Source organism: Phoxinus phoxinus (assembly GCF_949152265.1).
Source record: "Phoxinus phoxinus genome assembly, chromosome: 6".
NCBI classification, from domain to species: Eukaryota; Metazoa; Chordata; class Actinopteri; order Cypriniformes; family Leuciscidae; genus Phoxinus; species Phoxinus phoxinus.
In genome coordinates this window covers 21978884-21995019 of record NC_136881.1, presented here as the reverse complement: position 1 = coordinate 21995019, position 16136 = coordinate 21978884, and the positions used below count along the sequence as shown (strand labels likewise).

General features: G+C 38.6%; 1 protein-coding gene across 1 annotated transcript; it reads left to right on the top strand.

Moving 5' to 3' along the window:
- The first annotated feature begins 1484 nt into the window (after positions 1 to 1484).
- Positions 1485 to 2900, top strand: LOC307000881 (myb-related transcription factor, partner of profilin-like). Its single transcript, XM_079616807.1, has 3 exons — positions 1485 to 1903; positions 2008 to 2146; positions 2278 to 2900. Exons 1-3 carry the CDS (start codon positions 1558 to 1560, stop codon positions 2567 to 2569), a joined length of 777 nt encoding a protein of 258 aa, XP_079472933.1. The 5' UTR covers positions 1485 to 1557; the 3' UTR covers positions 2570 to 2900.
- The last annotated feature ends 13236 nt before the right edge of the window (positions 2901 to 16136 follow it).

Here is a 16136-nt window from a genome sequence, read left to right as displayed (position 1 = left end):
CGACCAACTGTGCAAAAAGGAATATTTCGCAAAACTGCAATGGAAACAGTTTTTGCGCATTTACAGTCACCTGACTTAGAAGACGCGGTGTGTTTGGGATCCATGTACGCGAATAATAATAATTATTGTTATTTTATTATAACATTTATTAGGCTACATATTTAGAGACGCTTTTATCCAAAAAAGGAACAAAGCAATTCGTCAAATGTCATTCATAATACGGGTTAGACTGCATGGCACGGAGCCGCGAGAACACTTGCATTTTCCTATCAACAGTGAAACAACTTAAAATAGCATACTCTTATCATTTCTGGTCATACAGAAAATAATACATTATTCGCAACTACTTGTATTTGTGTAAACTCACAATAACAAGAAAGCGTTGTGCTTTTGTAAAATACAATAAAACAATCAGGCGCGCTTTCATGATCTCCGTGAACTGGAACGTGAGAACTGAAACACAATATAGCCTATGTAGGCTAAAGCTTGAAATGTCCACTTTAAAACGAACAAATTCGAATCGAAAGCTAATACATTCTGATTATGAAATGCGTATGAAAGGAGCATTTCTCTCTAAAAGCGCATCTGCTTAACGGCGGAGATGGAAATGTTTTTAGCCACTTAGAAAACAATAGTTTATTAATAATATTAATGGATCTTCTCATTCAGCACTGCGGGAAAAATATCAATTCCAGGTTCTAATTTGGCCTTAGAAAACCAGTAAAATCTACATGTTATCCATATTAATTTGTGAAAATATCTGTAAAATATCTGTAATAATAGTGGGTAAAATATGTAGCCTACTTACTCTTTCTGATTTCTGACAGTGTTGCTAAGCGCACTCCGAGTTGCAGGCGTAGGTAGTGATGAAGCTCCATTCCTTTTAAAAAAGTTGAAGAATATTGTGTCGTGCCATCTTCCCAATGCGCAGGTGACTGAATGATGAAACTTAAAGCATTTGCTTGGGGGCGTTTACCTGTTTTGCATAGATGGCTTAACACATTATCTTGTGAATAGCGCGCCCCGTCAGTAGGCGTGAACGAATTAAAGTCAATGAGCTCGTAATGAGCTCGACTGGAATCGCTCTCTTTTCATACAGATTACAGAAGCTAAGAATATTTGTTTTTTATATAAATTACTTCATTTGAAAGATGCGATCTCAAGCTTTATGCCCGTGGGTATGTTTGCCTGTTTGACTGAATTTTCGCAGAGTTACAGATCATTTTCGAACGCGTTTCAAATTGGAGTTCATTGACAGAGAGAGTGCAGAACTCGCATCATGTTAATTTTTCTTTATTTGGCAAAAAGCAAAACACTTAATTTTTATTGTGAGTATACAGAAAAAAAATAGAAACTGAACAGGATCGATTGATGTATAACACGAAAATGAAAGATCAAAATTAACAGAGCATTTTGAGTTTATTTTGCATTGCTAAAAAAAAACACGAGCAAAACGCGCGGGCGCGTTCTTGGTCCCCAGAGGGTTAATGAAGTAGAAATTGCAACTTTACAACTCAGTGTGGTCTTAACGAGGGTAACACGGCTCAGCTTTTATCAATGTCTGTGATTGCTGGCTGGTCTATTTATGAAGGCTTGTTAACACATATCCTACAAACACAGAAAATGGAGAAAAAAAGGAATCGCAAGCCGAACTGGACTGAGGAGCAAGGTTTGTTGCTGGCCCAGTTGGTGAACGAACATAAAGGTATGTTACGAGGAAAATTTGGCCCAACTGTCACTAGCCAAGGCAAGAGGAGCGGCTGGGACACAATATCCCAAACAATCAATGCCTCTTTTCCACTGGTGGTGCGGACAGGCGACGATTGTGAGAAAAGGTGGTATGTGCTGCAGTCCAAGGCAAAAGATGAGATTGCAGCACACAAGCGGGAATCCTCACTCACAGGTGAGCAAAATACTATAGCCTACCACATAATCTGGCAACTTGCTCCTGCTGGCAAAGTTAATTTACATGCCTAAGTACTGTGTTCATTGACTGTTTCTTTCTAGGGGGTGGACCACCTGCAAAGCGGCTGTCCCAAGTGGCCGACACTGTCTTTCAAGTCCTGGGACACTCTGAGGTCAGTGTCACCGGGCTGCCAACAGGCATTGACACGTCAATGATGCAGGCCCTTGAAATGCAGCAAAGGTAGGACACAGCGTTATTCATATCAACAGTGTTTATTCATTGCAGAAGCCATTGCATGTGTTATCCATGCTCATTGTATTAAATTAATTTAATCAAAACAATTATTAAACTAGGCCTATGTATTTCTGTAGCATGGAGCCATCACAAGAACTGGGCCCATCAAGTTTGCCGACAAGATTGCCGCCTGAACCATCTGCAGCTGCTACTCTGGATAGCCCGGCGGATCAAACACCATTCCCATCCGCAGCACCTGCTCCGTCAGCATCCCTGCAGGAGAGAAGATTGCAACTCACAATTGATGTGTTTGAACAACAAAAAAAAGTCCTTTCCCTTCAGGAGTACTACCGCCTTAAAATTGAACACCTAAAAAAAAAACCATTTAGAGATTGTGTTCTGTGTCTTGCATTTAACAATTGCAGGTGATGTGCAGTAAAACTGTGGTAGTTCTTAATACCATCACAAGTTCTCAAATGACATGGGGCTACAGCTTGCCTGAAATGTAAATTTGTGAAGTTTGCCCTGTAAGGCAGTCCACTCTGGGCTAGGTTCCCCAGTGGAATGTGAATATCTTCTTCACCACCATCCTCATCGTTGTCTTCATCCTCATCGCCATCTTCCAGAGGTTCTGCAATCTGTCTAACTTGCAAATATTGTGTAATATTGCACAGGCTATGATGACTTTGCTGACTTTTTCAGGCCTCAACCGCATCTCTCCGTGGAGAACATGAAAGCGCCTCTTAAGCTGGCCTATGCCACGCTCCACCACCGCTCTTGTTGTCTTGTGGGCCCTACAATAGAATACAGACCTTTAATTATTTGATGGAAATATTACACTACTTGGATGCTCTAACATATTGCTTGCATTTCATTTCCATGATTTTTGTATTGTTTGGCTTACCTGTTATAGTTTAGTTGGGGCCCTTGGCGTGGCTGGAGGTAAGGTGTAAGGAGCGATGGTTTGCATGGGTAGCCACTGTCCCCTAACAAGTGGCAATTAGGTGGCACATAGCGTCTCTCAAAAAGCTGTCTGATGCCACTCTCGGAGAGCATTCTCGCATCATGTGTGGAGCCTGGCCATTTAGCCACAATGTCCAAAATCTTACAGGCCGCATTGAACACTATTTGCACATTGATGCTGTGGAAATTCTTCCTGTTAACAAAGACAGCCTCGTCCTCTGATGGCGCAATTATTCTCACATGTGTTCCATCAATTACACCCACAACGCCAGGGAATCCTGCAATGTCCATAAATGCCCTTTTATGTGTGTGTAAAGTGCGGGCATCCAGCAGGAATGAAACAAATTGTGTCACAATATTAGGTTGTGACAAAACTGTCAGTGTTTGGGTGATGACTCTGCTAAAATGTGAATCACGATTTTTCTCCATGGGAATTGAGATCACGATTCTCTTACACGATTCTCATTTTTTTCAACCAAAATTTATTGCACTCAAGTACAAAAAAACACAGGACATTCAGTATAATAAAGTGCCGGTCTGCAGGAGTAACAAAAAATCGTCTCTACTCTCTTTTCTTTATTTTAGACCCCTTAAAGAAAATAATTCGTTCATATTATGGGCTCATCTGATTTTTTGTACATATAGCCTATTTGTTAGGATTTTAGTATCATAATGATTAGGCTAATAAATGCATGCACAATTATCCGTAAACTTTTTTTTTTGAACAAATGCCTTTCAACTTGTGTGTGCAAAATTCAGAATTAAATTAATGTGCAGAAATTTGTACAAATAGAGAGTAGGCTATGTAGGCCTACTGTTGTAGCCATTAAAAAAAGCGCGTTTCATATTTGTTAAAATATTATAATGTTATTTTTTTTTTCAATTATGTTGATTTATGAAAAGTGAACAGCACGACGAATAAGATAGGATGCATATGAGACATGGAGCGGGTCAGACATGATTTTGACCGTTGAAGTTGTTATAGAAAGCCTTTCTTTAAAGTGAATTTCGTTTTGTATAAATTGTATCTTAATTTTAATAAATTTTTCATCAACCAATTGCCTGTATTTAATGAATAGACCGACGAAACAAATATAACGGAGGCGCCCGCACGCTCACTTGCACGTAAACTAGAGCACATCCTAACTTAACGAAACTCAGTGTATGCCTCACACAGACATGACAAATACATCAAATACACAAAGCTTGAAATGTCTATAAACGAAATAATTCAAAAAGAAAAAAGAAAAAGGCTACTCTCTGATTATGTAATCCATTATTAGGGTTATTTATGTGCATTTCTCTCTATAAGCGCGTTCACACGGAGATGGCGATCGTCAACTTCACCTTTGCAGCCGAGTCGACACTTTTAGAGAAAACACTTGTTTATTAATAAAAATCAATACACGTGTCACCGGATTTACAGATGCACGCACACATATTATTTCGAAATAACGAGATATTGTGTTGAAATAACATTATTATTAATAATAGCCTACATCTTTTAGAATAGGCCTATTTGATTGAATGCTGAATGTTGCGCTTGTTCAATTGAATAAAATTAAAACTTTAATTGTGATCATTAACATAACTGAATATTAAATATTTAGTGACCAAGTTTTGCGCAGCTCCCCGTCAATGATCTAGCAGCACCCACTCAGCACATGCTGTCCCTGCCGAGAAGCTACGTAGGCAGTGTAATTTTTTAAAAAAAAATTTGTGTTCCGTTACCTCCAACCCCCGTTTTGAGTCGCCGGATCCCCCTCTGCGCTCCGGGACCTCCCACTTTACAAATTAAGCACTGCACGGAAGTGAATCGCCATCATTAAGAAATGAGATCGCATTTATGTTTGAATCGAGATCGTGATTTTTTTCCGATTAATCGTGCAGCCCTACCTAGCATTCACATAATGCATTATAGACTTCTATAACTCAATGTTAGCCTGCATAGATTAGGTTAGCCAGAACTGGGAACACTTCCCTTAAATCCTGATGTACCCGTTAGATCATAAGAAGAATGGCATCTACGCTAATTTTAGTGTCTTTGTTTATCCCGATTCCCGAGGTTTTCCCACAGCCTGCCGGATCCAGGCCGTATCCAGATCTGATGAAGGACTTTCGCCTTGACCCGATGTCAGTGCTGAAGTAGAGCTTAGATCGGGCCCAAAATATCAAGCCCGACCCTACCCGAGCCCGTGCACGTTGTGTCCGAGCCCGGCCCGGCCCGGCCCGACACATTAACTGTGATTATGAGCCCGAGCCCGATTTAAACCCGACCATTTGTTTAATACGTGTGCCGTTATAACTGATGTTCTCAACTACAATTCCGAGTTATTTGAACTAACGTTACATAAATCTGTTTAGAATTATCTTAATGAATAATGCAACAAGGACGACGCATGTAAACTGCGTTGTTTGTTTATTCAGAATGGAATGGAGCGCAAGTGGATCCGAAGAAACGTAAAAAAAAAAACGTGAACAATGATGAACACAGAAAATGAACAAGAATGAACTTTGGACCTACTACTCTAATATAATTCAACAAGGTTTTAGAATATAGAATATTTTTTAAGCAAAATTGCGTCCACAGTTGCTGGTTTCAGAGCGGTCCTCCTCTGCTCTCTCTCGTTCGGCGCTGCTGTCATAGGCGAGCAGCGCACACACAATGCACTTGACAAAGCCAACACACATGTTGTCACTGCCCACGAATTGTTTAAATGGTTCCATACCTCCGACTTTCCACCAAACTTGCTCAAAGTTAATTCTCCTGTTTTTATTTACATCTTCAAGCTTGCACTTGAGCTACACAATACAGCACAGCAGTCCCGGTGTGATGCGTGCGAGTGAAGGAGACGCTGCACATGACACGTGACATGCTTTTATCAAGGGCCCGGCCCGAGGATAGTGCGGGCCGGGTCGGGTCAAGTTCGGGCTCGGGCAGAGAATCTAAGCTCTATGCTGAAGTGCCAAATAGCCTCTCCCTATGGAGGATCCCTTTACCACTCTACAGATAAAGCATTGTGGAAAATTCACGTATCTACCCCGTAGTGATAAAATAAAATAAAATTCTGTATCAAATTTATAGGCAGGACAAGTAGTTTGTTTAGGCTTGGTTTGTAGAAAATTACAAACATGCGCACATATATTCAAACGCACATAACTATATAATTAATTCTTAATGCGCACGTGAGTGCCATCAGCGTTTCTCACAGGTTCACGTTTAAAGTCTGTTTAGAGAGAACGGTGTCGTCTTAGCGGCCCCTAATTTAATAACAAATTATCCTTTCGACGGAAGTGAATCAATCAAAACTAACCTTAGCTGGAAAATAACATTATTCAAGAACCGCTATGAAGCCAAAACAATCTGTTACCTTAAATTATACGTTTATCTCTGTAAAGCAGCTTTGAAACAAATTCATTGTTAAAAGCGCTATATAAATGAAGTTGACTTGACTTGACTACTGTTGCGCAGCTAAGGTGTCAGGTATCACAATGTAATGAGAGGTGTTCTACTTCTTGGATGGATAGCTATGTTTCCTATGGTAAGTGTAGCTAAGTCGTTAACCCTCTGGGGTCTGAGGGGTTTTCTGGGTCCTGGAGGTCTTCTGACATGCTCTAACATTTGCGCTTATTTCTGTTACTTGTGACAATTTCATGGCTAAAGTCTTATTACACTGTATTCAGCACAAACTCTGCTACAATAATATGTCAGCAGCATGTATGTCAATTTTTTTCGTTTTGAGATAATACCATTTATGCGTGGTTTGTGAAAATGACAAAAGAAGTCACTGAAATAAGGTCATGAAACCCAAACAGATTATTTCTTCACAAGACTTTTGAAAATTGTATCACGTAGCCTAGAATATTTGCTCCAAAACTATGTGAAAATCATCCTGAATACTCATTCAGATAAGACAATATATTGATTTAAAATTTGTAAGACATGTCTTGTGTAAGAAAGCTTTATGCGAGAAGGCATAAACCACCCCATTAATATTGAGTGTTTCACACCTGAGAAAGATAAAAGACCCTCCCATAATAGGAGCTCTCGGGCACTAGCATTACATTACCTTGCACAAAGAATGAGGAGATTTAAAAAAGAATGGCTTTTTGATTGTTTGGATTTATTTACAACACAACATAATCCAAAGATACACAACAAATGGCAAAACAAGCACATTATTTAACACACTGAACTAAAGACAGAGACTTAACCAGTCACACACCTTTGTCCCATTCCTGAAACATAGTACATACCTGTCATTTCCAAGGTGTTTGATTTTTCACTTTACCTACTGGTATATACAACATAAAATATAAAAAACCTGTGAACATACTGATATCAAGAGAAACTAGGGCTGCATGATTTTGGGAATACATTTTAGATTTGTTGTTTAGATCTTCTGTGATCTGATGGGGGTCAGTCCAGTAAGGCAGGAAGTTATTTGGCAGACATTGGGAGATAGTTTGGCATGGATGCATGAAGCTGTAGTGCAAAGCTTTGTCTCCATTGTTGCATTCCTCTTGTGATGCCTTCTGGTTGTGACAGACTTTCTGACCTTCTGTGCTTACTGTGGTTACCGTATACACACATGGTTCTTGAGTTTGGAGCTCATTTGGTGGTTTCTTGGTGAGTGATGGGTAACCAGGATGGTGTTTTCTGGTACCTCTGGGTTTTTGTCATTGGTTGGCTGTGAGAGGCCCATCTGTTCTGTGTTGTTGTAGAACAGGTGGTCGTCATCTTCATTATGAAGGTGTACCAGATGATCATTGGTCTTCTGTTCAATCGCTAATCATAGCGAGTATGACTCATCTTGTTGGTCACTCATGTTTACCTTGTTCTATGAAAACTTTCAGTTGCCTCATTAGTTGCTCCATGTCTTCTGAGGGTAAACTGTCTTGTTCTTGGGCGCACTCAGTGCTGTGTTTGACTGAGTGTTGCTGAGGTGGGTTTTGTCGTCGATATGGTAGCATATACAGAGTGAATATTAATTTTGGTGATCTCCGACTGGCGGAGTCGAACATCATTAGTGCCGACGTGAATAATAATCTTAGAGAATTTACGTTTAGCATTAGTCAGCACTTTCAAATTTGCTTTGATGTCAGGCGCTCTGGCTCCCGGCAAACATGTGACTATGGTGGCTGGTGTCTCTATTTTCACGTTCCGTGTAATAGAATCGCCAATAACTAGGGCATAATCAGAATAATTCTCAGTGGGTGTTTCACTGAGCGGGTCAAAACGATTTGTTATCGGAACGGAAAAGTGTTTTTTTGATCCGCGACTAGAGCGTTCTCTCACTGTCACCCATCTGCCCTGCTGCACGGGCTCTACTTCAGCCGGAACCGACTCATGTAAAGAGTTCACTAGGCTAGGCGCATCCAAAATAGTATCTAAAGCACTCTTCTTACTATTCTCGATTAAAGTTTGGATGCGTGTCTCTAGTTCTGAAATCTTCTCCGTCAGCCTGACTGTCTCCTTGCATTTATCACATATAAATCCTATATTGCCGACAGAGAAGGCTATGGTAAACATGTGACATGAAGTGCAGGTGACAATAACAGGACAAGACATTACTCACAGTGTCAGGACACTGACACTGACAGACAACAAAGAGAAGGTTACTTTTGATAAGCAAATTCTCAGCTCTCCGATTCTGTAAATTGTATTACGAAATTCAAACAATAAATATCGCTTTAGCACTTGTAAATGTGACGTGACAGATCATCTCTCACTCTTTACAACTAGTAAATAATAAATAAACACGAATCAGCATGTTGAAAGATCCAGTACAACTTACCAAAATGTATATGCCTCATACTTAATATCGAGCAATCAGTGTTTTTCAACGCGGAAAGAGGTCAATAAAACAGCTGGAGAAAAATGTCACAACGTTTAGGTTTAACGTACGTTACCTCAGGATCAAGAAAGCCATTTAATAACCATTGCACGTTAGTTGGCTAGAAAACTGTGCACTGTATGACATATTTATATTATATTTGTATTATATTTAATTTGAGTTGTTATTTAACCTTTAATAATAATACCAACTGACAGGGCTCTCTGTATGTTTACAGCATTAGATGAGTTTTTTTTTTTTTCAAGCAATAATACAATCAGTAGCCTACAGTCATTGTACCATGTAAACATTGTAACATGTTTTCACTAAACTTAATAAAATTCTGTTTAATTACCTAGTGTTTTGACAATCACGATACACATATTTTGATGGAAGTTTTGGACCATTTTTATGATGTAGGCCGAAAATGAGCTTCCCCTCTTTGAAAGACCAGCAGTCGCCACTGATATATATATATATATATATATATATATATATATATATATATATATATATATATATATATATATATATATATATATATATATATATATTGTTAAATATGTACATAGGGGGGGCCCCAAGGAAAAAAGTTTAGATGCATGTAATAGTCATTCAGTTTAAACGCTAAGTGTATTATAATATTTATTATATGAAATACTATATTGGTATTTATAATATATTTGTATTTATATTTTTATATTATTCAGAATATATGGTAGGCTATATATTTATGTGGCTATCAATATTGTTGTTAACACCATAGCTTTTCTATTTCTACAGGTTTATAACCTGCTATTTGTGGACAAAACAACTGTCTGGAAAATTAATCAGTAGGCCTACAAATAAAAAACCACAACGAGTCATAACAACCTGTCCTCTCCTGACGCCCCGTTCGGTGGGGAGATTCTTAAAGAACCGAACAGCATTTCTTACACAAAACATGTCTTACAAATTTTAAATCAATAAATTGTCTTATCTGAATGAGTATGCAGGATGATTTTCACATAGGCCTAGTTTTGGAGCAAATATTCTAGGCTACATGATACAATTTTCAAAAGTCTTGTGAAGAAATAATCAGTATGGGCATTATCACCTTATGTCATTATGACCTTTTTTTTTTCACAAACCACGCATAAACATCATTATCTCAAAACTACACACTTTTACATACATGCTGCTGATACACTATTGTAGCAGAGTTAACGCTGAATACAGTGTAATAAGACGGGGGGAACAAGAAAGAAAATTCTTAACTAGGAGAAATATAATTTTTCTCATAAATGCTTCCTATCAATGAAAATCTGTTTCCAGAAAGGTAAACAATATTATTGTTTGTTTGCAAGGAAAAATAATACAATAATAATGCTGATGATACCTCTTTTCTGGGTTTGACAGGATTGACACCACGCACCTTCAGTTTGACCGCTTACCGCAGGGATGCTTTGAAAGCGACGGTTGCTCAACACTTGTCTCTGTCAACATTTAAATTGCGTTTTCAAATGCAGGGAGAGTATGGAAAACAAGAGAAGGTTTGATTAAAATCAAATACTTAATGATTTGTTTCTTTGGAAATATTATTTTTCCCTTTCTTTTAGAATAGATTGATGGTTCTTCCAGGGTTGTTCCCTGCAAATGTGAAGCATAAGATGAAGCCTTTATGTCGAACTACGGGTATAGAATTAATAGTTGACGAACAACTAAACACTCAGAAATAAAACTTTTGAAAAAGAGGATTATCTCAGATTTTTTTGTGAAACTCGTAGTGAGATAGCAATGTCTCCTATTGAGGCTTAGGTGTGTCGCTCCCAAGCTAGAATAAAAGAGGAAAGAAAAGGTAAGAAAGTAATAATAGTAATGGACAAAACACGAAAGAGGAAATTAAATAAAGAGGTAAATTAAATAAAATAAAAAATAGAGTGGTTAGGTTTATAACCACAACAGAAAGAAAGGAGAAAAGGAGGATACAACGCAATAAAATAATTAGCAAGTATGAGTCTAACAATCTTTTGCAATATGAACAATGTTCACCTGAAGTGATTAGATCTCAAATTATGAAAATCATGAAACTAGAACTATTAATAAGAAATCATTAGAAATTACCTGTTAAGAAAAAAATAATTTCAATTTTAATTTTATATTTCCTTTTTTTAAAAATCAAATTCGAATTTGACATTAAAAATCGTAAACCAGTATTATATTTTTCAAGTAAAATATACAGGTAAAGAAAATGTGAGAAAGGTAAAAGAAGAAAGAAGAAAAGAGCAACGTTAAAAGTCAAGGTGTTTAAATGGTTAAATAACTTTAACGTTGTTCAAACAGACACTGTGTTTAACTACTGAGGTTAATACTGTTGATAAAAGTAACTAATTCTAAAGGTTTTAGCATATAGCCTAGGCCTTAATGTAAACAACTGCTTAGCTTAGCCACCGTAGGGTTTGTTTACACTATGGCGTTGATACACTACGGCGTAGGCTATATGCTAAAACCTTTAACCAACGTTAAAAGTCAAGGTGTTTAAATGGTTAAATAACTTTAACGTTGTTCAAACAGACACTGTGTTTAACTACTGAGGTTAATACTGTTGATAAAAGTAACTAATGCTAAAGGTTTTAGCATATAGCCTAGGCCTTAATGTAAACAACTGCTTAGCTTAGCCACCGTAGGGTTTGTTTACACTATGGCGTTGATACACTATGGCGTAGTCGATAGATTTCCATCAAAATGGTGCTAAATTGCATTGTGAAATTCACGACAGCAATAGGACTCTATCAGTTTCCATTGGCGACAGCGAGAGCACTGACACCATCAGTCCGCCCCAGCTCGAGTCTGCCCGGGCACTTCCTCCTGACAGCCGAGCGAGTCTCGACTGTCTCGCTACTCTGCTGCTCCGGGCCGCCTCTTGTTCCTCCATCTCCCGCAACTGTTCATCGCTGTATTGCGGCTCGTACAGGTAGCCGCGAGCATCCGATTCTCGCAACAGATCTTCGAAATCCCCTTCTGCCATTTCAACTTCAAAACTACCTTCCGCCATGGTAATAATTAGCCTTTTATTTTAACTTTCGCCAAAGAACAAGAGCCTGTTAGCTACTGGAGAGATGGCTGACACTATATTTACATTCTGTGAGTGAGATCCCCCCTCTATGGGCGTGGTGAAAACATGCGGAACAGCTACTACTACTGGCTGTAGTTTTAAGCCTCTGGCCAAAAAATCCTCATATGACGCAAAATGACGATTTTTGCATCATATGAGGATTTTTTCCTGACTAAAAATACATAAATCTCATCTCAGGGGGATATGAGGCAAGGGGGAGCATGGTAATTTGAAAATAATACTGTCTTTCTACTGATACAAAGCTTAATGCTAAATCCTGTAGTTTAAGGACAAGTGGCTGCATGTTACTATTAGGGCTACTGTCTCTTTAAGACCTGCAAGCGACGCGTCTAATATGTATGCATATGTAACCGGCAGAGTAACTGCCGTAGCAAGTTTGTCCTCCTGTGCTCACCGTATCCCTCTTCCCCTCAGTCACACCCTCTAGTTAGCTTGCAGGTGGCTAGTCATTCATTGGCATCAATGGCACTTCATATAAAACCGGCACATCAGGGAGAAAACTAGGAAATTCCTCGGCTCGTACGTCCTCCTTACAATGTGTTCGCTGTGCTGTCGCCTATGAAGGGTATGTTAAAGACCCACTCCGATGAAAATCATGTTTTTCTAGGTGTTAACATGTTCTTGTGGCATTTTTCTGATGTTAGAGAACATATATTGAGAAAAATAAGCTCAAAGTTGTATTTCTGAGTATTTCTACATTCAAATGACTGTGAATCAGTAGCAGACGCTAAAATGCCGTCTAAAATAGACTGGAGTTGTGACGTAGTAACTCCACTGGGCGGGGCTAGTTAGTTAACTCTCTGTTAACTTAACTTCATCTGTGTTAAAGCGATGTAGATTATAATGTAATTAATGCGTTTTACAGGGGCTTTTTTGAAGTTGTGTTTTGTGTTTAATTTTACTCAGCAGCAGGGTCAGATGCACACACACACAAGCCATTGCATGTCATTGTGAACAGAGCTCCGATAGTGGCGCTGAAATTGGAACACATACTGTAACAATAAGTCACTTTCACCGTCGAGTTTCGCCTGTCGCAGTCGTTTGTCCCCTCGTGTGTCAAGCCAATCACTCGTGAGAGAGTCAGTCAGTTTTTCAGATAGAGCGGTGACATTAGCATCTTAATAATCCCAAAATTCCGAGCAATCCACTGATACTAAATATGTCCTTATTGATCACTGTGGGAGGGATGAAATATCGAGGCGTAGTCGAGCTGTTTTTTACCGCGACGTCTCGGAGGGAAATAATGATCGGTGATCAGAGCTCTCAGCAACGGGGAGAGGGAGGGTCGTCTGACTCGTCTCCGTGCCAACGGCTCCGCCCACAATGCAGAGGCGAATTGCTAATGAGCTACTGCCACTCTGCTGAAGCGAAGTCTCAGAAAACAGCACAGGTTTTGAGATTTTGGCTAAAAATGGCATAATCATAATTTAAAGACCACTGGGAATGTTTAAAAATAGCTCAAAATATGATCGGAGTGGGACTTTAACACTCCATTTTTTATTACAAAAATGTTATTTTAGCTAGCTGTGTGTAAAGTGTAACTGTTTGACAACAGATGTTTGACTGTGTACCAGACGCTTCCGGGTAGCATATTGTTGATCTACCGAAGGTCTTGGCTGGAAGACGCTGTGCGCGCACGCTCTGTCATTGTCTATTGGAACACAAGTTGAGGTAACATTGGCTGTATGGCTCACAGCAATAGAGTAATGTTCACCATGTAACATGTTTGTATATGTATGTTTATAGTAAGCAAGTAAGTAAGTAAGTAAGTAAGTAAGTAAGTAAGTAAAGTTTATTTATGGAGCGCTTTTCACAGATACAATCACAAAGTGCTTTACAAAGTGCAATCATACAAACATAAAACTTACGACTGTACAATTTAAATTAAAAGGCAACAAAGCCAAGTCAACTAAAAGCTTGTTGAAATAACAGTGTCTTTAGTTGCTTTTTAAAAGAATTGACAGAGTCGGCCACATGGAGGGACAGGGGCAGGGCATTCCTCAGTCTGGGGGGTACAACCTGAAAGGACCGGTCACCCCGGGTTTTATAGCGAGTCTTTGGGATCAATAAAAGACTCTGGCCTGAGGATAGAAGGGCACGTCCTGGGGAGTAGGGGAGCAACAAATCAGCACTGTATTGTGGGGACTGACCATTTAAAGCTCTAAAAGTTAAGACTAATATTTTAAAATCAATTCGAAATTTGATGGGTAGCCAGTGTAGGTAGGATAAAATGGGTGTGATGTGTGTCTTTCTGCTAGATCCTGTTAAAAGCCTTGCCACGGCATTTTGAACCATTTGAAGACGGTTTAAAGCAGATTTGTTGAAATAAGTAAAAAGAGAGTTACAATAATCTAAACGTGACGAAATGAAAGCATGGATAACCACAGTGATGCCAATAACGCGTTACTCTAATCTGACCACTTTTTTCAGTAATGAGTAATCTTAACGCTTAATCTTACTATTTCCAATCCAGTAATCAGATTAAAGTTACTTATCCAAGTCACTGTGCGTTACTATTTTTGCCATTTTCCTTAGTAAAAATTAGGGCTGTAATGCGATATAAAACCAAAATCGCGACACTCAGATCCACGAACCTGTGTCGCGGTGTGAGAAGGCAGAATCGCGACACACCCTTCCAACTCCCAGAGTTACCTTCCCGTCCAGATCCAATGCTACCACATCTTTAAATTACTATTATTATTTGAAGTCAACATTATAAAATATGTAGACCTACACCACAAAACTAGTTGAGGATAAATTCTTTAAAATCGGCCAATTCCAGGACGTGACATTTGCAGTAAAAAAACTTTAAATATAATATAATGGAATATAAATTATCAGAAAAATCAGTAAAAATCCATACTCCCTTAATAAAGGAGTCCAGACATTAGAAAAATATCAGTCTACACACATGCGTTTTATATTTAATATGAGAGAAATACACACTGCGCAAACCAAAAGTAATACTACCCACCGGATGAAGAAGGGTTGGCTCTCCAGAGAACATTATTTTATTTTTTGTGTTCGCATTTCTGAGGAAAAAACAATGTTACAGACGCGACAGCTCTCCGTTGGACGTGACCGCTCCGAAAGCGGCACTAAAATAGGCTACTGCTTTTTCACAGAGACCTCAAACAGAAAGCACAAAGCATTTCTTTAAAGTGAATTTCATTTTGTATTAATTGTATCTTAATTTTAATCAATGTTTCATCGACCAATTGCCTGGATGGATTTAATAAATAAGAAGTAGGCTATAGCAGACAATAGATAATCACGACACGGAGGCTATTTTTACACTCAAATGTTTACTTTTAAACAGAACAATTCGAAACGAAAACAGACTGCTCTCTGCTTATGTAATCCATATGAAATACGCATTTCTCTCTGGCGCGTTCACTAGGCCTACTTAGCTACTGCGAAGAAGGCAAATCAGCTTCTTTGCAGCCGACAATGACAGAAAACACAATTAAAATGTCTTCTTGCTATATTTGAAATATTCATAATCATTACTTTTGCCGGTTCTTTGTGAGCTTGTAGGTGCTTTATTGGCAACGCCACCCTTACATGTTACATGAACGTGTCGCCACCGCATCGCCATCACTATTTTGAGTTTGTGTCAGCTAAAGATGACAATATTAAGGTTCGTTGTACAATCTGGTGGCGACAAAGTGCTACCTAGCTACAAAAAACACTATAACAAATTTGAAGAAACATTTGAAGTCAGGTCAAGAAAGACTGTCATTACTTATGTTAAGTGAAGTAAAGAAAGGCTGTCTTTATTTACTATTTTTTTTATAAAAACATGTTTTTTTTCCAGGAAATACTTTTTAAGTTCAAATTAAAATGTCAGGAGATAGGCTACATGTTGACATTACTGTTAAAAATGCACTTCCAATAAAGTGAGTGTTGGCAAAACCGGTTGTCATCTTTATGTTGAGGCGGCGGGGGTGTCGTCGGCAGCTGCTGAATGTAACTAATAAAGTAACTTGAAATCTAACTTAGTTACTTTACAGATTACTTGATTTTAAAAGTAACTAAGTTACTTTTTAAAGGAGTAATCAGTAATCAGATTACGTTTTCA